This window comes from Amblyomma maculatum, chromosome 1, assembly GCF_055883805.1.
Source record: "Amblyomma maculatum isolate TAMU_Amacu chromosome 1, ASM5588380v1, whole genome shotgun sequence".
NCBI lineage: Eukaryota > Metazoa > Arthropoda > Arachnida > Ixodida > Ixodidae > Amblyomma > Amblyomma maculatum.
Genome location: NC_139344.1, coordinates 223,157,973 through 223,185,519, shown reverse-complemented (window position 1 = coordinate 223,185,519; position 27,547 = coordinate 223,157,973). Strand labels below are relative to the sequence as shown.

The 27,547-nt window shown below is 45.5% G+C and overlaps 1 protein-coding gene across 1 annotated transcript; it reads left to right on the top strand.

Annotated features, from left to right (window-relative positions):
- Positions 1–11: 11 nt before the first annotated feature.
- Positions 12–27,547, top strand: Rab2 (RAS oncogene family member Rab2). Its single transcript, XM_084590371.1, has 7 exons — positions 12–166; positions 746–817; positions 900–967; positions 13,625–13,707; positions 13,783–13,875; positions 15,052–15,232; positions 26,392–27,547. Exons 1-7 carry the CDS (start codon positions 121–123, stop codon positions 26,485–26,487), a joined length of 639 nt encoding a protein of 212 aa, XP_084446497.1. The 5' UTR covers positions 12–120; the 3' UTR covers positions 26,488–27,547.

Genomic DNA, 27,547 nt, shown 5'->3' with positions numbered 1-27,547 from the left:
ACCGCCTCCTACGTACAATTGGTTGCATGGTGTGACGTCAGTGTTAGAATCGCTCGTTGAGCGAGCTGCTGGTGTTCTGTTCTCTGTGTTGTAGCCTGGCGATACCGCTGTTTTTCAAGGATGTCATACGCGTACCTATTTAAGTACATAATAATTGGAGACACAGGTAAGTTCTGTGTGGCGTTTTGAATTCGATGAAATGCTTTCCCTGCTTATATTTTCGGCTCCTTGTCGTGACGCGTTTTGTAACATTCAGTTCCGTAATGCCAAAATGGCGACTCGCTAATGCTTGAACTCCTCTTTATTCTGTATTGAGAAGTATCCGAACTTATCACGCCCCTTCGCTCCAATCACGGCTGTTCAGACTACTAACTGACATTAATGCAAACCTTTATCCTGGGTTTTAATTGTTCTAAGTAAGAGACAGCTGGTTCGGATGAATAGGTGCGAAGGCTGAATGCGTCTGGCTACCCTTTTGTAGCGTCAACTGTCTTCGCAGCCTTCCACATGAACGAATAAAGTGATCGCTCAGTACCTGATATGTTTTAATCTCGCACCTCCGTTAGTATTTTTTGCAGATTCTGGTTTTGTATCGAATGCGTTTAAAGCTATGGGGGGGAAGGGGGGGGGGGGGGGGGGGGGGGCTTATTCGATTTCTTGCCCTCCCCATTTAAAACAGCTGTTGCGTATTACATTTGTTTGTTACATGTGTGGTGATGAACCACGGCTTTGCTTTTACTTGCAGGAGTGGGGAAATCCTGCCTTCTGCTGCAGTTCACAGATAAGCGCTTCCAACCTGTGCATGACCTTACCATTGGTATGTTCTGCATCAGCGCATGTTGTTTTCATATTCCCGTACATTGAGTTGCAGCCTTTCATGATTCCTGCCTTCTTTGTAGGGGTTGAGTTTGGTGCCCGCATGATAACAATCGATGGAAAACAGATCAAGCTGCAGATTTGGGATACGGTAAGTGCAACTTACAGCAGCATAATATTTGATGAAAGTTCATATTTTAGCTGACTCATGCGCGCGTTAGGCTTTTGTTGTTGTTGTTGTTGTTGTTGTTGTTGTTGTTGTTGTTGTTGTTGTTGTTGTTGTTGCGTGTGTGTGCGTGTGTGTGTGTGTGCGTGCGTGTGCGTGCGTGCGTGCGTGCGTGATGAAGCGCACTAGGGTGTTATGACAGCTTGCTGACACTCGGAAAGCATGCCGTCCAGGTAATTGTGCAGTTCATTCATCTGTTTTGGGCCCGAGAAGTGTCTTTTGAGCTATTCAGAAAACACTTCTTAGGTCACATATTGAGAATAAGGAGTGTGTTAACTGACTGCAGTACAGCACCATAAATAAAGGATGCACTGACTGAATGGGAGTTAGTCACTAATTGTGTAACCTTAAGTACAGTCATCAGCACAGCTGTCTAGAGCGCTGGAGCGGTGTGCTGCAGAGCAAATGAAGTGAGATATTGGCTGGGCTGTTTTGTAAGTGCTACAGTGCAGTTGTCATTGCAAATAGTATGCCCACATGCCTTCATTCTAGCGCCATCATTTTCCCCAGGACCAGGCCCCTGTTCTAAAATTTCACTTTTTGCGTCAGGTCAGTGTTGGAGTGATCTAGACAGCTGTGCTGATGACTGTACTAGGTACTAGCCCTAAGTGCAGTGATATTCACGCTGTGGGCTCATGTGAGGGTTTATTAAACAGCATTGCAACAACTAGTACTTACTGCAGGCTACCATGGGGCTGAGACATTATACATTACTAACATGTGCAAATACACTTATTAAATCTGGAAATATCAATATGACACCTGAACAGCTTGTTTTGTGGAAACAAGGGGGGGGGGGGGGGTATTGCACATGCTGATATTTATTCATGCTGCACACTGCACCAACAGCAGTTGCTAACTATGGTCTGCGGCATGTGTACTGCTCTGCTAAACAGACAGATTCTGTTTCTAATATTTGACTGTAGCAAACAAACCAGATGCATCATAGTTCTTGAGGTTTTAATTTGGTATCATGGATAACTTTTTATTTAGTTAACCAGAAAAGCTTTAAAGGGGCACAGTGACGTTTGTCAGGCTGCTAATTCCAGCCAACCTCTATACTTGTCTCACAAGATCTTTGCAGCACTACGAAAGGCAGAGGCACCCCAGTCCAGTCGCGCTACAATAGGCAGTTGTGCTCCTCGCCCCCCAAATTGGCAAGGGTGACAGTAGGAGCACAATTCTCTATTATAGTGCGCAGGGGCGAGAGGCACATAGGAGCACAATTGCAAGGGCTCCTCTGCCTTTCGCAGTGCTGCAGATATCTTGTGAGATGAAGTATAGGTTTTTTTGCATTGTGCCAACCTCAGTTCTAAAAGAATTACAAAAATCAATGAGAGTTATTCAGTTCATAAAATTCTTAATACAAGAAAAAAAAAGAACAGTACGTCTGAGCCGATGTGAGAAGGAGCCCCTCTCCCATTTCGCTCGACTTGGATGGAACCTACGAGAAACGCAGCTTTCTGCTGACGTATCGGAAGCTATCCACCATGGTTGCCTGTCCAACTCAACCTGTAGTCGCGCATTTTTGGCAGCGTCATTACCATGTAACGACGCTGCTAAGCTGTACTACGAGGACTGGCTTCTCCGTCTGCCCAAAGCTAGCCTAGCCCACCAGATGCTGCTCCACACCATCTTTGTGGGGGTGTCAAAGAGCTGGACCCGACGATCAGCAAATCTGCATCGCCGTTTGGGGTTTCATCGGCGTCCATCACTGCTGCTGCCATGGATCACTCGAGCGCTACTTGTGTGAAAGGTGGAGACAGGAATGGCGTGCAGGAGCTAAGGCAAAGCCTACCGTAGACCTGTACAGAACCAGCAAGGAGGTCGTCTGCTGGGAACATCTATATGTCAACTCCCTGGGCAGAGGCCTGCTGGCGGAAGCCTGCTGCGGAGTGCTGCGGACTCAGGTGCGGTGAGCGCGCTTCACGGGAGATCTCGACACAACTTGTACCATCTGTGGAGGGCCGGCAAAAACGATCAGCCACGTGATTTCAGACTGTCCAGCGATTTAGCTGGCCTCTGAGATCCGAACGTTGTCAGCTGCCTTGGGATTTGAGGAGCCTGCAGGAGGGGAGACCACAAAGAGGTGTCTCTCCAGTGGGGGGAGCCCTGCGAGCTCTGCGTCAGTTGGCATCAGCTGCGTGACCTTTGTGCTTGTTACCGTAGAGCCTGGACAGTGAATTGACGTACTTTTTTTTTCTTTTCTCTGTTGATTTTCTTTTTTTTTGGCTCCGCCGTACCAGAAGGCAGCAGCGACTCGCTACACAGGGCAAAGCCACCGTCACCATCATCACAGCAAGCAGACGCTCCACTGCGCTCGTTGACAACGCCGCATTTACCTGAGTTACAGTTCCTAATTTTACAAGCACTTCAAGAACACACGCAAAACTAAAGCACCTTTTATTTGTTTTCTGCATAGTAACTTGAAGAACATTCGACTATAAAAATTTAAAGTGCGTCCTCAACCAATCAGCAAAGCAGCGCCCAAGCGAGAAGGAACCGTCAGACCCGTTAACTAACTTCGCCGTCGTGCGTTGCTCACATTGATGCCAAAGCACAGATTATTAAAGCGGATTAAAATATTAGGCGCTACGATTTCGCCGTTATGATAGGGCTTTGGGGCATCGGGAAGGTGTAAAGAACCTAGAGGCCGGCTGGAATTGTGGTCTGGCGGACGTCACGGCACCCCTTTAACAATGGACCACTTGCTGTCGTGGAGGAATTGTATGCAGTGGTTATTGCAAACTTGAATTATATCAGACTATAGTACAGAGAGGAATGGCAGTGTTTTTTGACCTGTGTCTGTTTTTGGAGCACTGTTAATGTAAACTTAGCATACACCTGCACTTTTATGGCACTATTTAAAAAGAGAGTGAAATTAACTGGGAAACGGGGGGGGGGGGGACATTTCCTTCCAACCTGGGCTATCCTAGGCCGAGTCTTCTTTTTATAAAGAAAAAATAAAATAAAGAAGGACCTTAGTTATTGTTTTTATGGCATGTTTACATAGCTATGAACGGTTCTATTAAAAGTATAGGATGTAATTGGTCTAGCACTTTTGTAGTGCTGAAAGTGTGCTGTTAGCTCGGCTCGAGTTTACTGGCTGTGTTGCGAAGGCAGCATATTACTTATGTTTTTTTTTTTTTTCTTTTTTTTATGTGTAGCATTGAGAAGCGGTATTTTGAGTTTTTATACTTCATATTTCGTCTGCTCGTAACTTGGCCTTTAGCGTACCCAGGTGTACCCAGATGGCAAAGGGGAGATACTGAGAAGCAGTTGTTCGCAAATGCTCAACAGTTATTAGGTCTGTTTAGTTCACTTGCACGCGCCACACCAGTTCTGCAAAGTTGAGCGAGTTTGCTGCGAGCAGGCAGAACTGATTCATTCAAGTTCAGTTTAGCTCCGGCCATTTCCAAAAGAATAGTCGAGTGTAGGCCTTGCCATCGGCTAGCCTTGGCAGCGCCAGCAAGTTGCAGCCGGCTGTGTGTCGCTTTCATCAATGGTCGCCCAAATCGTGAACTGCATAGACTTTTCATGCAGCGCATTGCAAGGAAGTGTTGCCATGAGCCAGTCTTGTTGCATGTGCACGTCCACGGTGGCTGGTGTAAAAGACATGGGCACTCTTACTGAATGCAACTGAAGTACAGTCGACGACAGATTTTTCGGACTCTCAACGGACCGCGAAAATGTGCGAAAAATCGGGCAGTCTGAAAAAACAAATGTGCACCAAAAAAGCTCAATGTATTGCCTATTATTGACTTTGAGGCCAGAAAAAGTCATAAATGCTTTTCTGCACCACGCTCCGCTTCCGTGCTAACAGGTCCGCCTGAATTTCGGCGAGAGTCATAGTGTCGCCTTAAACCGACAAAAGAGTTGCAACTGCTTGCATCAGCTCAGCTTGCGTCGGCTTCGCTGCTGCAGGTGAGTCATTGTCGTCATCGCTCTCAGGCTCCACAAGCACTTGGCGAATAATTTCTGCATCTGCGAGCCCAGCGCACAGTTCCAACTCGTGGTCCACGTCTGTGAACTCTGAAAACGAGTCGGCCGATGGAATTTCAACACCTGCAGTGTGAAGGTCGTCAGTAAGCTGCCTGACAGCTGCTCGACAACGCTCTCCTCGTCCAAGGCAGCAGACTCATTCAGCACAAATCTCGCGTGGCAGAAGGAATTGCGCAGCGTTGTGGATGCCGCCGACTTCCACGCATCGGCGAGCATACTAAATGCTTCAAGCAAATCGACAGAGTAGGGTTTCCCACTGCCGAAACACACCACCACAACCAACCCCTGGATCACAACACGACTCCGTTGAGTGGCTTATCGCTGCCGCATTGCAAGGGAAAAAAAAAAAGAGAAAAAAAAGCTGCTTATAAAATACGGAAACAGCTTCTTGAAGAGCTGAAGCAGATTTAATTTAAATGCACGGCTAGGCTTACTCGCTATGCTCAGGAACACACGGGAAACTTGACAAACACACAGAGGAACAGGCAATCGAAGCGATCGAGCTAAAAGAAAGAAAAAATAAGCACTTCGGCAGCGAGCAGCGACATTTCGGAAGCAGAAGTAGGGTGGCTAGCAGAAGCTTGCAGGCAAATAATATAGCCTCGATCCAGCATCAGTTTAGCTGAGGAGCGGCGTGCAAGTAACGCAAGGTCGGCACCGGTTTCGAGGCTATCAAAGGAAAAAGTAAAAACAAGATGGCGGCGACACCGCTCAAAATGTGTGGCAGTTGGCCTGGCTGACGCTTGGAATGTCCGAAAAATCGAACAGCCCTCCCTAGTGTGTCCGAAATTTTGAGCCGCATAATACATTGACTTTATAAGGTATGTCCTGGGGCCGTGAAAAAGTCCGAATAATCAAGCATGACTGAAAAATTGGGTGTCCGAAAATCAGTCGTCGACTGTAATAATAATAACATGCATCATGCTGTCTCATGTTTGCTTTTCAGACTTGGGCCAGAATTGCGCAACAGTCGCATTATGATCATGTCAGAAAAACTGTCACAAACCAGTCAGTTAGTTCTGCAGCTATTGTTCGGCATTTCCGCTGGCCAGAATCGACCAATAGGGGCAGGGCTAAGTGAGCAGTTTGTGACAGATTTGTGACAGTTTTTGTGATGGGGCCCCTTATGTCAAGTATGCAGAGCCATTTCCTTGGTTACCTCGAACATTGTTCTCATTGATGAATGAAATAACTTGAGTCTCTTTAGTATTTATTATAACACCAAGCCACCAGTCTGCTTTCTTCTATGATAGCTGCAGCATTTCGGCACTGACCACTCAAGAGGTGCTCAGTTTTCCCGAGCTGCACTGCACGGTATCCGCACTTTTTTCTAAAGAATGGCATTGGGCAATGTGTTCCATGTCGGACCACTAGAAAACTAAGGGTGAAGGCCAACTTGGACGATAGTTTTCACAGAGGCGGGGGGGCATGACATCACTAAATCGCCCTATAAGTGGCCTCTGCCCATACAAGAATGGTGTTTTCAAAACCGGCACAAGAAATCTGCAGAAACGGTTGCATAAGCATTATCGGCTGAGCAGCTGGTCAAGGCCAATTCTAACCAAAGCCAAAGTAGCTGTGGCTGGCCACACAAAAAAATAGAGGTGTGCACAGCGGCGACTCCCCTCCCCTGGAACACTGAAATTGTGAACTGTCGGCACGCTTTAGCCACGCAGCCTTAGTCAGCATGACTGCCGCTGTTGATAGGAAGACCTTCTTGACCATTAGTTGAGAGCAAAGATTGCATATAAAGTGCTCAAACCCTGGACATAAAATAATGCGCTCTGCTATTATTTGCTGGAATACTAGACTGTAATATGTCAGACAACCCTGCAATCATGGTCGTTTTGAAAGGATACTGAGGACAAATTTGACATTTGCCTATATTGATATATTGATGCGCTCCAATGATCAATGCAAGGTTGAACAAAAATGATTTACATATTGGTATTATTCGCCATTTCTGCAAGCACACTGCACTGCATTCACCCTTTGTAGGACGGTGGTACACATGTATCATACTTGCTTCGAGCACTTTCAAATGGAAAACTGGACCTATGTGCCATATTTTTGCATGCAAACTAGCAAACTCTCAATCCTTCAGCATATTTTTTTCTTGTGATAATAGCTGCCTTGTGTTCTGTGTTTTTCAAGCAGAAGTATACAATTTGACATGAAAAATGTGTTGGGAAGACAAGTTTTTAAATAATTTTTTTTATTTTTTTTTTCAGTCACCTGCCTTGAAGTTCTGAAATTGCTGAAAATTATGCACTGTCAGCCTGACTTCATGAGGCACATTTGCACAGTAGAGGGAAGTTTTTAATTTTTTGAGGAACGTTCCAAGAATTTGGGGATGATGTTGAAAATAAAAATTAACTAGTTTTAGAAAATGAAGCGCGCAGTACCTGCCACACTTCTCGGTGGAAACCTGGAGTGCTCTTAAGGGAAGGGAGGAAGCGGGAGTGCAAAGAAATGCTGTAGTGAAGTGCTCTGGAATAATTTTGATCACATGGGCATCTTTAAAGGGACAATGAAATGGCTGGAAAGGCCACTAATAAAGATTTTCAATTTGTATAACAAATGTTTTTGAGCAATTGTCCAAAGTTTAACTTCTTTAAACGAAGCCAGCAATTTATTGTTTTCTCTTTGAGATGATGCAACACAACTACGGAGAGTGACAGGCCTCTAGAGGCTGCCATTCGCTGCAGCCACGGCATCCATGGCATTATGGACACGCTTCCGGTAGCTGTGAAAGTCGTCTGCTTCAGTGCTGCATGTGTGAACCCCTGAGCTTGGCACTTGGTTCACATTGTTAACCGAGAGCATAGTGGCATTTGTGGACTGAAAGTGTGTGTCAGTGCCTGAGTGCGAAAAGTGCACGAGCTGGCCCAATTCAACATCGTACAAATTCTACACTTCTGCTTCAGGTCATGTTTCAGGAGTTGCACATAAAATGGGCAGCGTCAACCTTATACCGGTTTCCATTGGGCGAACAGGAGCAAAAGCAACGAGCAGCCAGAGCAGCATACGAGAGCACTGGGGACACGCGTTCTCGTCTCCCCAACGAAACATTCACGCTGTTCTCCGTGAATGCTGCTACGCTGCTCGGAGCGAGGGGGAGCGCGTGACGTTAGGCTTGATGTGATCAAACTTTTCCCGTGCTCGGGTTGCCCGTATCCACCGGCCGAACGGCACCGCTGCCGTCCCCCGCCATTTTTCTCTGCCGTCCTGCCCAGGCTTCGGGCGAATAACCAGAAGTGACGTCAAAAGGTCACGTGACTTCCTCCATTCTCCCTGTACTCTGCTGCTGGTGACTGAGCACCGAGGACTGCTCTCGTCTGCTCTCGGGCCAAAAGCGCGCCTCCTCTGCCAATAGAACACAACGCTACTGCCCCTGTTCGACCACTGGTAGGCGCCGAAACTCGCGAGAGCACTTTTAGTGCAGCTAAAAGTGCTCCTGTTCGCCCAATGGAAACCGGTATTAGAGTACCGACAGAGGGCTCAGCAACAGCGTAGTATTGTCCCGTCCAGTCTTTGTAGCATCTATCGTTTGTGCGGCTTGTTATTTAAATGGAACACATGTAACAGTAGTCTCTAGTCTCCCCTCAGCTGCATCACGAAAGTACTCAAATCTGCACTGGTTACATGCAGCACTGGATGCCGCAAGGTTACTGCAGAGGTGCCATCCGAGAGTACTGAGGGGGACAGCACTCCGGCAGTGCATTGTTCCTGGTCGTCGCTAGGCCTTGTTTCTCTGTCATCGAAGCCACGGCGAATGGCATTTTGGAATCAGTCTGCAGATTGCAGATAGTTTACGCATGGCACTACCTTATTGTCATCATTTTTATAAAAATATAAAGAGATGATTGAGTTCAGTGACACCATAGCAGCAAGTATAGCGTGCAAGCTGGCCGGGTAAGCCAAGCCGCACCGGTTTCAGCTGATACGCCACTGCATATATGTGTAGAAACTTGCTTGTACCGCAGCTGTCACTTCTACTGGCAACTCAGTATATATATGTGTCAGCAATCCTGAACAGGGTTCATTTTTGGCATAATTTCATCCCAGTACTGTATTGCAAATAACTTTGCGATGTTTGCAAATATGGTTTAAACTTCTCATTAGTAATTCGTGCTCACCTGTAATCCGATATCAAACTTCGTATCGACTCCTTGATTAATACACGCTCATACCGATAATATGTACATGCAATTAGTTATGCACCTCAACAGATGCCTCTCGTCGGTCATCGTAAAAGCGGTCGTTCTGGCTAAAAACGACAGCATGTATTCACACATGCAACTCGCACACTCGTCTGCCTGCATTTATACAGAGTCGTTGCTGGCTATCGCGACAACTCCACAATGAGACCGGTCATCGTTGGTCAAACCGGAGAAAACTGTACCAAAGTTACCGGCACTGGAGACTGGCGGGCAGTGTGAGAGAAGAAAGGTGCCTTTTGGAAAGCCATGCTCGGCAGGAGTGCATGCTAGTTTGCGCTCAGTGGGACAGGGATATGAAGGGAAGCACTTCTCTGTGGCCAGTGTCGGCAGCAGCCTGCCCACTGCTGCGCTCGTGAATGACCTGGGTCGTTTGGGCAGTTGTTTGCGCAAAATTCCGAGAGGTCAGAAACTGCAGAAGCCAGTGGCCGAGGAAAACATGAATGCTGTGCAAGCGTAGACTAAAAGGGAAAGGCAGAGATTGATGAATGTGTTGGCGGTGTGGGGGGAGAATTTTTGTTCTCGGGAAAAAGGGCATGATAACCGGAAATGTATGAACTGAGTGTCACCCGACGACGTTTTCATGGGCGGGGCAGAGTCCTCGAGCCGTTTTCGTTTTTTTTTTTTTCCTGGTGTCTTAAAGTGTTGAATCGATAGGGGGGAGGGGAGCACCAGTTTTAATTGCCAATATCTCCAGTGTTAATGAAGCAAGCTGAAAAATCCTTGCAATGAAGTGACTAGTGAGGGAGTACCTCTCTCTCGACCGTTTTGCTTTACATCATTTTATGCGTTTCATAGTCCCTTTAACGTGCACTGACATCGCACAGCACGCGGACGCCTTTTGCATTTGTCTCCATTGACACACGGCTGTTGTGGCCAAGTTCGAACTCGGGTATTCTACCACATATTCCAGTCAGTAGCCGAGCATGTTAACCTTTGAGCCACAGCGATCTTTGATTGTGCAATGTTTTTGGAGTCTGCACATCTGCACTTTGCGACTCAGCATTCCTTTTGAAGTGTTAATTATGCGCTTGTTTGTTTACTTTATTTACACATACTACAGTCATACAGGCCAAGCCGTAGCGGCAACATTTGTAAGAAGGAAAAAACGAACACTTAGGCAACAGTAAATTATGAGGCAACAATCAGTGAAGAAAGAAGCAGAAACAGTATGTGGGGACAGTACTAACTTGACTCATGGCATGAAGTATCTTTTAGGAAGTGTTTTGGGTTATGAAAAACATATTTAAACCTTTCAAAGTATTCATGCTTGCAAAACAAGTAAACTCTGACATACCAAAGGTACCTCAGAATCGCTGTAAAGGACTGAGTCATTAATAGTAAAGACGGTTTTTTTATTCCACATCCCTAATTTGAGGTGGTTCTACGTGACAATACTGCGTAGGGTTCCAAATATAAGCTTCAGCCATTTCGCAGCACATATCTAGTCAGTGATCAACATCGAATGAGATTTGCATATACAGTAAACCCCCTTTAACACGAACTTGCATATTGAAGAATTGGTTAAAGGGCAACTCCGGAGGTTTTTTGACATTCGAATATTCTGGTAAAAATTTTATCATAAGTTCTCCTCTCTGTCCTGACACATTCTACAAAATTTGGGCTCCGTACGACAATCCGTTCACGCGCAACACTGCTTTAAAATATGCTTTTTTCATGGCTTAAGTTTAGAGTATTTCTGCGGGCAACACTGAGTTGCTGACGTCACAAACAGTATACCGGCGTTACTGTCCACTTCTCGCGTGATTATGAAATTGTGAGGCTTATATTGAACTACCTCAGACATTTTATGCAGTGCGTCATGATTTCCATACTTTATTTTCACCATCCAACGCACGTACGAGTGCTTTTCTAATACTGAGTGTGACGTCACCATTTCGTCAACTGGGACGTCGTTTCTGGTCGTGAAAGCAGTTTCGGTTTCGATTTCCGTTTTTCTTTTTTAAAAATACTTCTAATTAGAATTTCGAAAAACGTTTTTTTGTGTAGGAGTCAGGACATGCCGAGAAATGTAAGTCAACTAAAAACAAAAAATGATGAAATAACCACCGGAGTTGCCCTTTAAGTCGAAAATTTTTCACGCCGTGCTTTCACCTCCCATAGGTGCTATGTATTAGCTCCCGTTTATTTCGAAGCATTTTTCAGGTGTAATGCGGATATCTCGAAATTTTGACCGGAAGGGCCGAAGGCAAAAGTCATTACCAAAAAGTGATAGGGGCTCCGAACAAGCGCTTTATTCTTATACTAAGTGCCGAACGCGGTCATGTTTGAAGAGCGAATACAATATTCCCGCGGACGCAGCCGTTTTTCGCCTTGGGAGCAGTCACGTGAGCGCTGGGGCTGATGGGTCATACCGGCAAGAGTGATTTAGTGATTGTGTGGTTCTGTTTCATCGCGCTATGTGCATAAAGCGTTGACTGATTTTTGTTGTGTATGTGGTGTCCACAACGCTTGCTCCACAACAAAGTTGAATGCAGTGGTGGTGACCAACGGCTTATGCGACGCGTTTAGCAGCTCGAGGACATTTTTGTCGGGCCGAACGCCAACGCGAAGCGGGCAAGCATTACCTAGTTCTTCCTTCAAAAATTATAAATTTGAGTTTTTTCTGAGAATTCTTTTCCGTTTATTACAAAAGCTCCCTTTGTGCATTGGAGCGTCGACAGATGAGACGGGTCAAGGGCCGCCAAAGCATTTTCGCTCGTCGCTGTCGCACTCAGGTTCTGGGTTTGTAAAAAATTTTGCGTATCACCCAGAAGCAGCTCGCTAGGCAGCCAATCACAGAAGGCTTTGGGCTACTCCATTTCCGTCCTGGCATTTTTTTTTTTCCCCGCGAGCGAAGTTGGTTTTCCTAGTCCTGTTTAAGCGAACAACCTGCAGACGCTCACTTCGTTTGATCTGTGCATATATGAGCTCATCAACACAATTCAGTAAAAGCTTGGTAGGGTAGTAAAGGAAAATAAAAAGGCTAGTGTGGCTAGATATTGTTAATTTTCGAAAGGAGCAAGAGGAAGTCGCTGCCTGCATCGCAGTGTAGTAGCGCGCTGCTGAGCTGTGACCTTTTCTTTTTTTTCTACACGCGATGCGTTACATAAAATTCATCAGTGTTCTACTGTATGTCATGCTGTTTAGTGTTAGAAATGGGATATAGCGTAATTGTACTCCCCATGACCAAACGACGAGATGGTGGTAACAAAGCAACGCTGAAAACTCGCCTCTGTCGCAGAGTTGGTCGCTCTGTGCGGTGTGCACCAGCAGCAACGACAGGCGTTGGCCGCGGCATCACGCGACTGATCGCCAGGGATTGTCGCCATAAATGTTTGGCATTTTGCTCAGCTCGAAACTCCGCTTATCTCGAAATTTTTCCCGGATTTTACAACTTCGAGTTAATAAGGGTTTGCTGTATATGGAGACACTTGCTAAATGGGATAAATATTGTTGTGCATAGAAATCATGATTCAAACGGTGCAGCTGCAGGACTGGTTAGTCCTGTGCAGCATGCCCTTGAATACTATGGTGCAGAATTTAGTCATAATTATCAGTTTTGCCCTAGGGCACTCATTCACAACCACTAAATAATTTGTCAAATTTATTCAGTAAATCAGAATTGAGTTAATACATTCCTACGGGTAATACCCTGAGATAAGGGACAGAGGAGGACAGCAGGACTGGTGTCAGTCCTTTGTTCTTCCGTTCTTCCGTTGTTCCTTGTCTTAGCACTGTTTTTACCCCTTTGAATAATTTTTTTTTTCTCACCTGTTCTGATTTTTTTTTTTTTTTCCAACAGCTGAGCGATGGCTGTGATGTCAAAGCGGAGTCTCATCATATGAGGAGTGCAGAAATTGAGATATTATCGCTCCTTTGCTATTTCAGTTCCCGATGCTAAAGCCAGCCTGCCTTGAGAACAGGAATCGGGAGTGATTATATCTCACTTTTTTCATCCCTCTTGTGACGTAGACTCCAGTTTGACTTCGCCATTGCTCGGCTGCTGAAACCAAAGCTGATGAGAAAATAAATTCAATTATAAATTATTTAGCGTTATTGGTGCAGAGTTCAATAAGAAAACCCTAATTTTACATATTGCAAAGGTTATCTGAAAAGGGAGCATGGAGCTTTCAAAAATGCACCTAATGAGTTTAATGTGATGGATGTTCTGCTATTATGGTGCCTTGCACCTGCATTGACACTATTAAACACTACCACGTGATTGCTGGTGGCTCAGTATTGTTGACAGTGGTGTCTCACGTTATATGTACTCAAAAGTGCTATCTGCAGTGTTTTCAAAGTAAGGTGACTAACTGAATAGTGTTGCTCACGCAGGTTAAATTCTTGTTTCTTTTAGGCTGGACAAGAAGCATTCCGTTCAATCACTCGGTCCTACTACAGGGGCGCAGCTGGAGCTTTGCTTGTGTATGACATCACACGGTAAGCTTAGCACTGTCAAAGTTGGCAAATCTTTCAGTAAGCTGCCTGCTTATAATGACTGGCTTTTGTTTTCAGAAGGGACACTTTCAACCATCTGACAACTTGGCTGGAGGATGCTCGTCAGCACTCTAACTCCAACATGGTGATCATGCTCATTGGAAACAAAAGGTACTCAGTACTTTCATAATTTTAGTTGTGGATGGAATTAATGCGATTGCTCTTGACCCGACTTGGTAAAGCAAAATTGAGGGCTTCCTAAAGCTCGTGCTTTGTAATTTTGAAATTTTAAAACATGTTTTCTTAATTGATTTGAAACCAACTGTTGGTCACATTGCTGGATTTACGTACATTGAGCATGAGGTGGTGGTTATACTGGATAGGAACAACCAAGCTGTCAAGAATTACCCAAGTTGGCAATTGCACTCCTATTTTGTTTGCTATCTTTAGTACTGGCAAACTGTGGAAATAAGTAAGACTAGTCAATGTAAAATTCAAAGAATTGTTTAACATAAAAAGAACTTAGCTTGTGTTCATTTTCAAAATAAAAGAAATGGTCGCTCCTCGTATGGATCTGTTTAAATGGTTGTGCTAGCACTGTCGCCTTTATTGGTGCGTTAGTAATAATTGCATTCATGTGCAGTAAATATTCATTTCTGGAGAATTTTAAAGACGGTTGTTGGATAGTTAGTTCAACATACTTCAGAACAGCAGTGCGCATGCACGCAAGAAAAGGACGCAATCAAGAAAAGGGAATGGGCATGGGCAGGACATGTAGTGTGAAGAGAGGATAACCGATGGTCGCTTAGGGTAACAAACTCGATTCCAAGGGAAGGAAAGCTTAGCAGGGGGCGGCAGAAAGGTGGGCGGATGAGGTTAAGAAGTTCGCAGGGGTCAAGTGGATGCAGCTAGCACAGAACCGGGTTAATTGGAGAAATATGGGAGAGGCCTTCGCCTTGCAGTGCGTATAGTCAGGCTGATGATGATTATTAACCACAAGCACTCCATCATATGCACAAACTGTGGGAAAAAAAAAATAGAAACAGCAGATGCTGGAACCTGCAGCTGCATCAGCATCGTTGCTGAGGGAGATAAAACGGTGATCGTTAGTGCAGACAGGGATATGCGGTGTCTACCGGCTAACTATACCTGATAACTCTGCTTTCATCGATTTGCCTCGAACACTGCTGTTTGCATTTCATCAGTGCACTCATAGTACAGTGAAACAGGGACAAAGACATTCTGTTTCAAACAGGGCTTTCTGAGGCCTCTATGTATTCCTTCACCTTGAGCTTCAATATCTTTGAGTGCCTACAGCAGTCTGTGGGATGATTGTGTATTATGCAGTGACTTGGAAACTCGGCGGGAAGTGAAGAAGGAAGAGGGTGAGGCCTTTGCACGGGAGCATGGCCTTATCTTTATGGAAACCTCAGCCAAGACTGCTGCCAATGTGGAAGAAGCTTTCATCAACACAGCCAAGGAGATCTACGAGAAGATCCAGGAAGGTGTTTTCGACATAAACAATGAGGTAATGTTGAGCAGTGCTGTGCATTAAGAAATTATGAATTCTCCATGTCCATCTCTGTAGACCAGCCTTACTGTAACCTGCAGATATACAGTGAAATCTCGTTACTATGAACACCACATTAATGAATTTTTTAAGAATCCCCCGCAGATTTGCAATGTTTTCAATGTAAAACTATTTCAGAATTACGAATTTCAAAATAGCGTAATTTCAGAATAACGAACACATTTTATTTCTTCTATAATTTTGGAACATCAGTATTACAAATTCGGCTAAAATTAACAGCGCCGCAGCTTGCAACTCTCGCGTGAAAAAGAAACCGCCGTTTCTGTGTGTGTGGTCCGTGGGCTGTAGCTATCATCAGCACATCTAGTACCAGCTCCTAGCGCCACCACGAAGCTATGGTTTATTACGCAGTAGCCAGCAGGCCTAGCCGCCTGCGTATTTTTCTTGTGTGTCGTACGCGGGTCGGTCGTTTGTGCATTCGAGCGTGCTAGAAGTTTTGTCTTTTTTTATATATATATATGCCGCGGATTATTTTATTGCGAAGTTTGTGCAAGAGCGATGATATTAGCCAGCGAAGTGCCAAGAAGATATGAACGCAGCCGCTTTTACTGCAAGAAATAGACGCAAGGAAAAGGCGAGATTCGGCCTCTACAGACGGGTAGCAACACCCCATCGACTGCCGCAATCATTTTGAAAGACCAAGACAGGTGTATGTGCTGTAGCGGTGTAATGTAGTGCACGGTCGTGTTTGCTGCACGCGGCAGAGGAAAATAATTGATTTCTTCAAATGATTCAGCTTTGGAATTGGTGCAACATTTTCATTTAAGTTTTGCTTGTCTACACACGTGCCCACTGCCAAGGTACGTCATTTGCATACCTAGGTTTGACCACTGGCTTATAATCACAGATTTTTTGCGGTCCCGCGGGATGGATTATATCGAGATTCGACTGTACCAGAAATTCTGAGGCATGCGTCATGGAATTCGAAACTACAGGTGGTGCAGTGTTTAGGGCTTTCAACTACTGTGCCCAAGTACGCGGGATTGAATCACAGCCTAATCTTCGAAGTATTGTCTGATCAAATTATGGATCGCGAAATCTTGATTGATGGCTGGAGGTGTATACACGCCAACACTGAAAATTAGCACGAGCTTCACACGTTGATGCAGCGACTGCCACGGAGCAGGTGCGCTTTCACCTAATACAAAACCAAGATGCTGTGGGAGTTCATTAATGGCATCAAGCATCCCTGCAATCTGTTGCATGCTATCATTGGCTGATAGGAATGAGACATGCAAACATCAGGTTGCCGCAAAATAGTACAGCTGGTTTGGTTTGCTTCGTCTAGCTTTGGTGAACTGTGGACTACATATTTAGAAATATTGACCATGGGCGTCGTTGGTGTGTGCACTGTGTGCGACTTAATGGCCATTGACTGTGTTCACGCTTCACGAGGCTGATAATGTTGCGATGAGACAGATGTGATAGCTTAGTTTTGTATCTTTAACATCCCAAACTAAGGTTGCTATAAAGTATGCCGTAGTGCAGGGATTCAGGAATTTCGACTTGTAGGGTTCTTTACGTGCAGTGACGTCTTTCAGAACACGAGCACCTCATGTTTCACTTCAAACAAAAAGTATTCTCTATGGCCGGGATTGAATCCGCTTCCTGTGGATCAGCAGTCGAACGCTCTAACCACCGGCCACTGTGAAAGGGCGAAATGGGCTTATCTCAAGCTCATATGTACGAGCGCCAATATAGAACGAAATGACTATCTCGACATGTCTTTGCATGCCATCACATAAAACTCTTCAGACAGCGTTTCTCCAGTCAAAGCGTCATTCCTGACGTGGAAACATCACACGTGCTATTGAATGTCCGAGCAGGCGGGGCTTTGTGGATGGGGAAAATTTTTCCGGTTTCCTTAATTTTATTTTATTGCCTACAAACATGCTACATGTTTTTGCAATAAGTAATTTTTTTGTTTGTTTGTTTCCATACGATGGGGTTTGCCAAACATTGCTTTCTTTTCTCACAAACACTTCGTTGTATCGAAACAACGGCGCGAAACTGCTTAATTAAATCTGGGGAAATAATATGTGCATTTCTATGGAAGCAAGAAACTGAAACGAAAAATAATTTGTTGCATCGCGAACTTCGTTATATCGAGGTTCACCTGTATTTCACTTATTTGAATTGCCTGCGCGTTCGCGTCCTATGCCGTCTAGGAACAGCGATAGAAACTAGCATCAACAGCTGACAGTCTGGTGTGCTGCATATGATCTGACCATTGCATTATCATGTCACACGCCTTTGCTGTGCGTGCGCCTGCTCCACACTTGTGTCGTGCAGACTTTGTCAACTTCAGTCTTGCACATGTCACACGCCTTTGCTGTGCGTGCGCCTGCTCCACACTTGTGTCGTGCAGACTTTGTCAACTTCAGTCTTGCAGAATAGCAACGCAGAGGCTCAGGAAAAGGATGTTCCACCTAGCGCTCAGGTGACAAAACCGTATTTACTCGATTCTAGGCTGACCCCCAGAATTCAGGAGGGCAGGAAAAAAAAAAGTTTACTCAAATACAGTAAAAGCTTGTTAATTCGACATCGACGGGACTGTGAAAAATTGTCGAATTATCCGACTGTCGAATTATCGAATGAAAAAAAAACGAAAAAAAAAAGCGAAATGAGCCCCTGGATGACATACCTTTATTTGGTAAAGAAGTTATCACCATCTGTTTTATCGGGCAAATTTGACCGGCGACAATAGCGCTAATCGCTGCCAGATGCTTCGTGGCATGCGCACCATCGGTAATCTGTTCGCAGAATTCTTCCAGAACGGACAGCGCTTCTGCGGCTTCTTTAACCGTGCGCTTCGACGGCGGGGGCAGCTGTTCACAATCATTTTCTGATGAATCGTCGTTGCCGGTACTTTTAACTTCCTGAATTATGTCGTCCTCAGTCAGCTGTCCGGCGACTGCGACGCCATCATCGATGGTGATGTAATCAGCAAGCCGCACAGAAGAAGGCAAGACATTGTCAAAACAGCTGTCGTCCTCTGCGTTTGCGTCAGCCGACTCGCATGGCAGTGTCTCTGCACGGCAGTCCGGTGATACAAAACCGCTATGACTGAAGCAGTTAGCGATCACTTCTGGAGGCGTCTTGGTCCATTCATTAGCCAGAATGTTTATAGCGCTGAGGAGCGTAAGCTCGTATTTCTTCCCCGCTTCCATACACAGAAGCATGCGCTGCAAGACGTGCTTTCTGTATTTGCATTTCACGAACTGAATTATTCCCTGATCCATGGGTTGTAGGGCTGAGGTTGTATTAGGTGGGAGAAACACCAGCTTGATCCATTCAAGGCCCGACACCTTGCAGTGAGCACTGCAATTATCTACAACCATGAGGACCTTGCGCTTCTCCATTCCAAAACGCCGGTCAAGCTGATGCAGCCACGTCTGAAAAATGCTGGATGTCATCCAAGCCTTCCTGTTAGCGTGATAATTAACAGGAAGGTTCCTTGCGTTTTTAAAGCACCTAGGCTTCTGCGCCTTTCCAATCACTAAGAGCGGCAACCGCTCTGTTCCCGTCATGTTGGCGGCAAGTAGAATACTTACTCTTTCCTTGCTGCGTTTTCCTGCTGTGCACGAGTCACCTTTGAAAGTTGTTGTCTTGTCCGGGAGAGCTTTAAAGAACAGTGCTGTTTCGTCAGCGTTGAATATGTTTCTCGCGTCATACGCAGCCAGATGTTCAAGCAGGTCGTTGGTCCGCCACTCCTCGATTGCTTCTTCGCTCGCGGCAGCTCTTTCGCCACACACATTCTTGAGCGTGAGATTGTGCCGGCTTTTAAAACGAGCGAGCCAACCTTCGGAGGCTTTAAAATCTTCGACATTCATTCTTGCGGCGAATCTTTCAGTATGTGCACAAATTAGTGGCCCACTCATAGGGAGATAGGCCTCTCGTGCGTTTGTGATCCAACGCAGTATGGCTTCTTCGAGCTCCGTGTAGGCCGCCGTCCGCAGTCTTTTCCTTTTAGCATTGAAGCTTTCACTGTCGAACGCCTCCAAGATGTTCTTTTCATTTTTGACATACGTGGCCAAGGTTGTCCTCTTCACTCCATACTTGTTCATCACGTCTTGGCGTGAAACGCCGTCCTTGATCGCCTTCAATATTTGCACTTTTGTGGCCAAGTCTTTCGCTTCATACTTCGGCCGCTTTGCTGGTGTCGCTATCGCAGCAGCACTCAGCGTCAAGATGCGCAGGCACAGCACTCTATGCACACACGCAGCACAGTAAACACGTAGGCGAAGCGTGACCATAGATGCAAAAAGCATGTGGCGACGACACACGCTGAGGCGAACTCGGCGACTCCACTGCGCGAAGGTAGGGCTAGGAAAGAACGAACTTCCGGCTGACCTCGCTCCCCTCACATCATTCTGCTGATGGCGATGACAGTGCGGATGTCGTACGCTGCCTTTTTTTTTTACCTCTTCCGCAGTGAAATGCGAAATGGCGGGCTACAGGGGTTATGGAGCTACGTCGAATTAACTGACGGACGGCAAAATTTGGTCGAATTAACGAGAGTTTTGCCCCATAGACTCCTATGTATAATTGGAGGGACCTCGCGTGCATGTCGAATTAACTGGGGTCGAATTAACGAGCTTTCACTGTATAAGCGAAATGAAAAAAAAAAAGCATTGACTTGGTCTAGAACATTTATTTTATTATGCTTGCAACACTCACGTTTATTGCTCACTCATCGTCATCTTCGTTGACGTCACTGTCCTCTTTGTCACTGGCTTCTTCCCACAGTGCACTGTTCTCGCTTCCGTCCAGCACATCGAGATGCTGCACTTTCGGAAGGCCCGCACAATCAGTTAGGCCAGAATTTCGTCCCCTGCCGCGGCGACCCAGTTCACCACTTGGCTAAGCGAAGCACTCATGATGCACCCTGTCGGTGTGAGCTGGTGGTCTTGCACTGTCAGCCATTCATAATGCTTTTGTAGCCTATCCTTAAAGGGCTTGTTGAGAGCATTGTCAAGTGGTTGTATCTAGCTCGTCAACTGGTATCACCGCATTGTCTGTACCGCTATCTGAAAGCACATACTTTACATGTAGTCAAGCGGCCGCGGTAGGAGTCGAGAACTAGGAGTGACTCCTTTAACAACAGGGCCCCAGGACGGCGTTGCCGAACGGTCTTCACCCAATCTTCAAAAAGGGAGCCACTCATCCATCCATTTTCATGAGGGTGCATGAAGACGTTTTTAGAGAAAGCCTCTCCAGGCGGCAATTTTCACCCATCCATTGTGCAGCATAACATCACAGTAAAATGTTGCTTCTCATACCCAGCAGTTTTTAATTTCACTGGTTTCGCGCCCTTCTCGTTGACTGGGCGCTACAGGCTTGTGGAAACACACTGAGGTCTGATTGGCGTTACCGATTGGGCCCAGTCTGTAGTCCTCCAGCCGCATCTTGATAACGAAGCGCTGGAATGCTGCAAGCCTCACCTCAAAGTCGGGGTAGGTTTTGGCACATGGAAGTCTGGTGTCGCAGGTTGAAACCGAAACGCTGCATGAAGCAAGTGACCCAGCCCCTGCTGGCCTTAAATTGGGTCTGTGCAACGCCTCTAATGTTTGTGATCTTCGCCTTAACCTCTATCATCTCCATCGTCACGGGCATTTCACCTTCCCTTTTCTTTCTATATCTTTTTTTACATCATGGTGTCACCCGTTCTTGGGTCCAGTGAAGGCCATTCGCTTCGTAGCACAGTTGAAAAGTTCATCCCGCTGCTTCCGCCACCGGTGCGCATTCCTTTCTTCCACGCCTAAGTCGAGATGGGCTTGTTGGTTTGAAGTTCTCTCCACCTCCAAAACTACCTTCCGCTTAAAATCCACTGTGTAATGGCGTCGCGTGGTAGGCGCTATTAGGCCGCGAACATGGACGCTTCTTGAAGCAAGCACGGAACGATGAGACCTTTTTTAACAGCCAGCCTTGTCACAACATTCGGAAAAGCAAAATGGAGCCTGCAAACCTGCAAGCATATAGCTGGTGTAGCTGCTAGATGGCATTACATGTCTAGTGTTTGTGGGCAAACCACAGTGCAGTCCACTTATAACAATATTGAGAAAATATGAAAATTCGATCATTATAACCGATCATCGTTATACCTGGACCAGCGAAGGAAAAAAAAAAAAGATTTAAAAAAAGCATACCCACGTTTTTTCCCATGTACTAGGCTTGCCTACTTACTAGTGATGAGTAAATCGGGTTGAACAACGCTAATCATTGTAAGGAGCACTAAACACTTTATTACAGTATACATCAATAGCCGTAAAATAATTTAAGCATACTTAACTCTTTCGCTACCACAGGAAAAAGGGCAGTTTTTACTAAGTGTAAGGAAATATTTTTTTGGCTACTAGACACTAATGCCTTATTTACATTGTTTGGTATCAAAATGTAGCTAAAAGAATGTTCTATTCAATAACATAAATGTTACATATATATTTGACAAATTAGTAAAAAAAAAATTAAAATTTAAAAATTTGTACAATGAGGACATCATTCTTATTGAAAAAAGAGCAATACTTTAAATATACCAAGCGTGGAAAAATTTGAAGATATACATTCTGTAGCTATCATTAAAAGATGACACACTTTGCAGAGGGTATTGCCGAAAACTGTTCTTTCAGCAAAAAAATAAAAAGTTAATACCACCAACTTCGACTCCCTGGTTTCATTTCGGAAAAAACTGCATGCGCTTCACTGCTGCTAGCAAGGAATGATGTCCGTAGGACGTTTTGACATTGAAAACAAATAACATAGCTGTGAGCACATGCTCCGCCGCTCATAACTATTTATTAATAATCGAAATATGCGCCACACATAGAGCAACACACCCCCGCTGGATGTTCCGGCTCGACTTCGACGCATCCTCCTCATGGGTGCTTAAGTCTGATGTGTGCACATCTTCTGGCTCGCCACTGCTGTCTGCATCCGCAAAATCAGCTCCTGAAGCGCTCAATAATTGAGAAACGCGATCTCTTCTAGAAGTGTCCGCGCGCGATGACGACGCCATGCTTCATCGCTCACTCTGCAATCCGAAATGGTGCCGGGAGGAGCGCCGAAAAACAAAAACCCAACAAAACATGTCTGATCACGTCGTGTTTCCCCCTTTCTAACCTAGATGGCGCTAGGTGCCTGCAAACCACTCGCGCGCTCAAGAATTTGAATCGTCGATCAGCTTGATCGACTTGAATAGGCGTGATAGCGAAAGAGTTTAGGTGGGGCGCGGGGAATAGGTCGCGAAAATCGCGAAAAAAAAATTGGTTTTGGAAACCACCCATTTCGGTATTTATAACACCTATAATCTACATTGTATCAAAATGGTTTGGCTGAAAACGCATTAAAAGTGCCCGAAAAAAAAAAATAATTTGCCAGTGCACATAGCGAGAAAACTGCTTTAAATTGCGCAAAATCACCGCAGTTGCGGAACCATATCTCGTCTTTCCTGCCACCAAGCGCTGCCATCGTGGTATCGTTCGAAAGCTCAATGTCTCGCCGTTCCGTTTCTGAATTCTCGGTCATCGCCATCTTGTAACAATGGCATAAACACAAAAGAAGCGCGGGTCTGCCGGAGGTGGTCACACGGGTCCTACGTTGAAAGCGCGCCTCCGATTGGTTGCCGTGTTGAAAGACGCCTCCCCATTGGCTGCCGCTGCGGTAGTGGGCAGGTTGGCAACCGCAGCGGCACACTGTCACGCTGTTGTCTGCTTGACAAAGCTCCACTTCGTATGCAACGTTGTTGACGCTCGTCTGAAGCAGACATTTGATGCATATGGAGGCGATGTAGTTCCAGACGGCCGGGATATCGAACACATGTCCACTATTATAAAGTATGATCCCCTTGTGCGCACTGTCATCGCGGTAGTGCCCGTGAGACGTGCACAAACGGCAGATCGCACGCACCACGGCCACGCTTGCCGCATGAGGCCCGCCTCGGGTTCAGACGCCCGCCACTACGCGCCCCTATAGGCGCTGCGCATGGCATATAGTTAAATGTGCAAAGCGCACAATGTTAGGAACAGGTTAGCAATTTACATTTCAAAAGTGTTTGTTTTGCTCTAGATCAGACATTAGGGCACCCACATTTGGAACAGTGGACTTTGAACTGCTATAAAATCGCTAATATTTGTTATATCAAAAAAGTGCTCTTAACACTATATTTCTTATGTTTGCTGGTATCTAGCAAAGTGTTCATGTGAATGTTTTGTAGTGCGGTTATTTTTTCTTTGTTTTTGCAAATTATAAACAATTAATTTTATTTACCCTTTGAACTAGTTGGTCAATTGGAAAAATGGTTACATATTTGTAATTGGTGCAAGAAGCTGAATCAGAATACAAAGTTTCATCAAGTTTGGTCAAAAATTAAGAAAAGTAGCTTTAAGAGCCATGTCCTCCCTTAATAACTGTGAACCAACAAGCCCTGCTTGAAGTTTTTTACTCTTCATGGGAGAAGTCTGCAGTCATTGCCAACGCTGCGAAAGGCAGAAAGAAGTCTGATATTACGTAGTAGTTCGGCGTCCTATGCAACTCACTTACTACAATTCTAAAATCAAAAACCACCCTCATGGCGGAACTTCAGAACGGCGCAAGCGCGCAACACAGAACTCTGGTAACGCCGCTTTATGAAAACGTTGACAAGGCCGTATTCCAGTGGTTCCTCGACAAGAGAGCGAACAAGTTGCCTTTGTCTGGAAGCCTTGTACAGCAGAAGGCTGTTGACTTCACATGCATTTTGGGGCATTGACAGCCTTAAAGGGCCACTGTCCAGGGAAGGCCCTTTTAAGCAAAGGAGCCCGGTGTTTCGATCAGGTACCGGAGATAGTCTGTGCAAAATGCTACAGTGACACGCGCGCAGCAAAGCATCGAAAATACAATTCAAAGCTCTCTCATGCTCTCCTTTGGGAAGCCAGCTTCCCCGTTTCCTGCGCTGGCCCGTCGAGCCACAGTAATGACGTACGTACCGGGAACAATGTCCATTGGTCTGTCTCGCTGACTGACGGGAGAACGATGGGTGTCTACCGCTCGCTGCGCGCTTTTCCCTCGCCACGGCCAGACTGAATCCAGTAGCGCGCGCTCCCTCGGCTGGGTTTTTTTTTTTTTTTTTTTCCTGCGCTCGCGGAGTGCCACACCCCACTTCCCGCCAAACACGGAGGAGGAAGGGGAATTTGTCTTGCGGATGCTAGACGACCTCGGGCAGGAGAGTGAAAAATATTTGCAAGGGAACGGAAGGAGAGAAGCATGACAGAATCAGGTGATTGCGGGCGGTGGCTGTAACTGCGTTAATAGTTACTCTTTTCAAAAACATTTTGCGGCCTTGCGTTCTAGGGGCGAAGTCTCACAGTCACCGGGGAAGAAAATATTTTCGACCAGAGGGTGGACAGTGGGCTTTTAAGGCGAGTGCTTGGCTAAGCAGATTCAAAGCATGGCACGGCATCATCACTAAGGTGGTGTCAAGAGAGTCGGCGAGTGTCGACGCTGAAGCAGCTACATCCTGGAGGCAGGAAAGCTACCAAAACATTGTGAACGAATACAATGCTTATTTGCAATGCGGACGAGACCGGATTTTTTTTGTGAAATGCCGTGGCGGCAAGCTGAGCAAAAAGTGGGTGACCACTTTTTTGTGTTCAAACATGGATGGCTCGGACAAGCGTCCTCTCTTTGTAATCGGGCGGAGCAAACAACCGCGGTGCTTTATAGGTAACCGAAGGGTGCCATTTGAGTACACTTCCAATACTAAAGCTTGGATAATGCGCGCGATTTTCTCCACCTGGCCGGAAGCTCATTGCCACGTGATCAGACGCAAAATTTCCCTAGTACAGCGAGAGCCTCCGCGACCTCTTGCACAGTGCAACATCGTAGCAGCGGCTGCTCATGACTTTCATCACCGGAACAATTTCAGTCTTTATCGGTCAGCGTGCCAGCGACGGCAACATCGTCGTCGCTTCACTGGAGTGGTGGTCACCATTGTTGTGGAGTGCAACAGCAGCGGCAACAGTTCACAAATACAGTCAACCAAGCAACATTCGCTTATTTTCATGATTCACATACTGTCATCGTTGCATCACAAATAATTTGGACAAAGAAATCAGGCGTGTAGTCAGTGCAGCCATCGCAGCCATCGCAGCCACAGGACAGAGTGGCATTCATTTGACAGCAAAATACAGTCTCTCCGCCATGAGGATGATGATGATAATATGGCTTCTCCCATTGAAGCACACGGTCACCGGCGCCACCTAGCCACTTCTCACATGATCAGCTATCATCACATTTTGTGCCCATTGGCCTTTTTTTGCCACTGTTTTTCGTTTTTGCCGAGCAGCGCGCAGACCGACACCTCGCGTAGGTTTCCCATTGCCCGCCCGCTGTAGATGCACATCCATGCTGTATCGCATGGTAACGCAGGAAAGTCGGTAGCCCTCATCCTCGGAGTTCTCCGAGTTAGCCGATGTGCGGGTAAATGCCTCCGAGATGAGCGTCTGCCACCATTGAACTATACAGTCTTGCCAGGACCGCGCAGCGGGTCTGAGTTAACCGAATTTCAGTGTTAATGAGAACCGTATAAACGAGGTTCTACTGTATACGATCCCTTTTTGGCTTTCTCGCCTTTTTTTTTTTTAAGCATTTTTCACACCATATCCTTTCTCTTGAATAATTCTTTTCATTTCAGGAATAGAATGTTTGCATCTTATTAACATTAAGGCCGCCTTGGCCTTTTAGATTTTTGCTGTTCGCTTTATTGGTTACATATGGCTAAGGTTTATTTACAGGGATGAGCCCACCTTAGCCTGGTGCGTTAACGGAAATATAGCGAGCTTCTTCTTTTCCACACTTCCTTTTTCCTCTCTTTAGCACTGCCTGACATTTCCCCCTTCGCAGATGAAGCTCCCTGGAATTAAACCTTCCCTCTAAATCAACTTTAACAATATTATACTGCGTCTATTACTATTGCCCTTTTTGCTGCCAGTATAGGACAGCATACTTTTTTGTTATTGGGGTCATTTCAATAATGCAATAGAAAGGGCTTTTTGTCACAATTTCGGGAGGATCCTAGAAAAATTAATTCTGGTTCGTGATGTGGAATGTCTGTGTTTCAGGCTAATGGCATCAAGATTGGGCCCCAGCATTCGCCTACCAGTCCTAGCATGCCTTCAAGTGGCGGCGGAGCAAGTGCCAGTGGTGGCTGCTGCTGAGCTTGCATGCACTACACACGAAGAGAAACAGCTCACAGTGGGCAGTTCTTTTTTTTTTTTGGCAACACTGATACACACATACATATACATATATATATATATATATATGTAATGGTACATGTGTGCATGTGTGTGTAAATACACAAAGGTATCTGTGTACATGTACTATTCAAGTCTCTGGGTGTATACAGCATGCTAACAAAAAACACTTGGAAGCTTTGGGAAAGGGGGCATAAAGGGGAGAGAACTATTTTTTTTTTTTTTGTTATTGCAGCTTCCTGCACATTTTTCTTCCCTAATTGGCTTGTCCACACTCTAACTTTGCACATACTTTTGTTCCTGTGAACGTTTTTGCTAGTGAGCTTCCTGTATGAATGTGCAGTTTTGATGAAAAAAGTATCTGCAGTTGGAGTGACTTTTCCTTTGTCTGCAAGGAAAAATGTGAAATTATGCAAAATAAAGCCAAAGTTGCAAAGAGGCATGTGCAGAATATCTTTCTATACGCACTTACGCCTTTCTTTTCAGGGAGCGTCTCTTTGCAGAAATTCAGCTTGTGCTCTTTATGTGTGCTCCCTTGGAGTTATGTGAGAGCATCTCTCTTTTTTTTTTTAGTGCTTTGTTGTTTGATCTGAGTCACTAATTTTTTGTGATGCAGTACTAGTCATAAACATTCCCCACTATACTAGTTTTTTTGTGCGACATGGAATTGGTGGAAAAACTGCTTCAGTGTTCGGTGTGCAGGCTTCAGGCTAATTATGGCACAACTTCCCTGTGTGCTGACATTTGAAGTGCAGAATTTCTTTTGCTTTGCTATTTATGCCTTGTGCTTTTGAAATGTACATATTGTTTTTTAACTGCAAATAATTCGATTAAAGCCTTGTGTGACTGCTACATGCGAGCTCATTGAAGGTAGCTTGGACGATTGACTGTTGCAGTGAGTTGGAAAAAGCAAGTTTTTATGAGAAGTGAGTGATGTATCTGTAATAGCATTCTTTCCCTGTGCTTAACCCTGTTAGCTGGCATACGTGTCTGTTTGGAATAAATTGGTTTTAACCTAAGA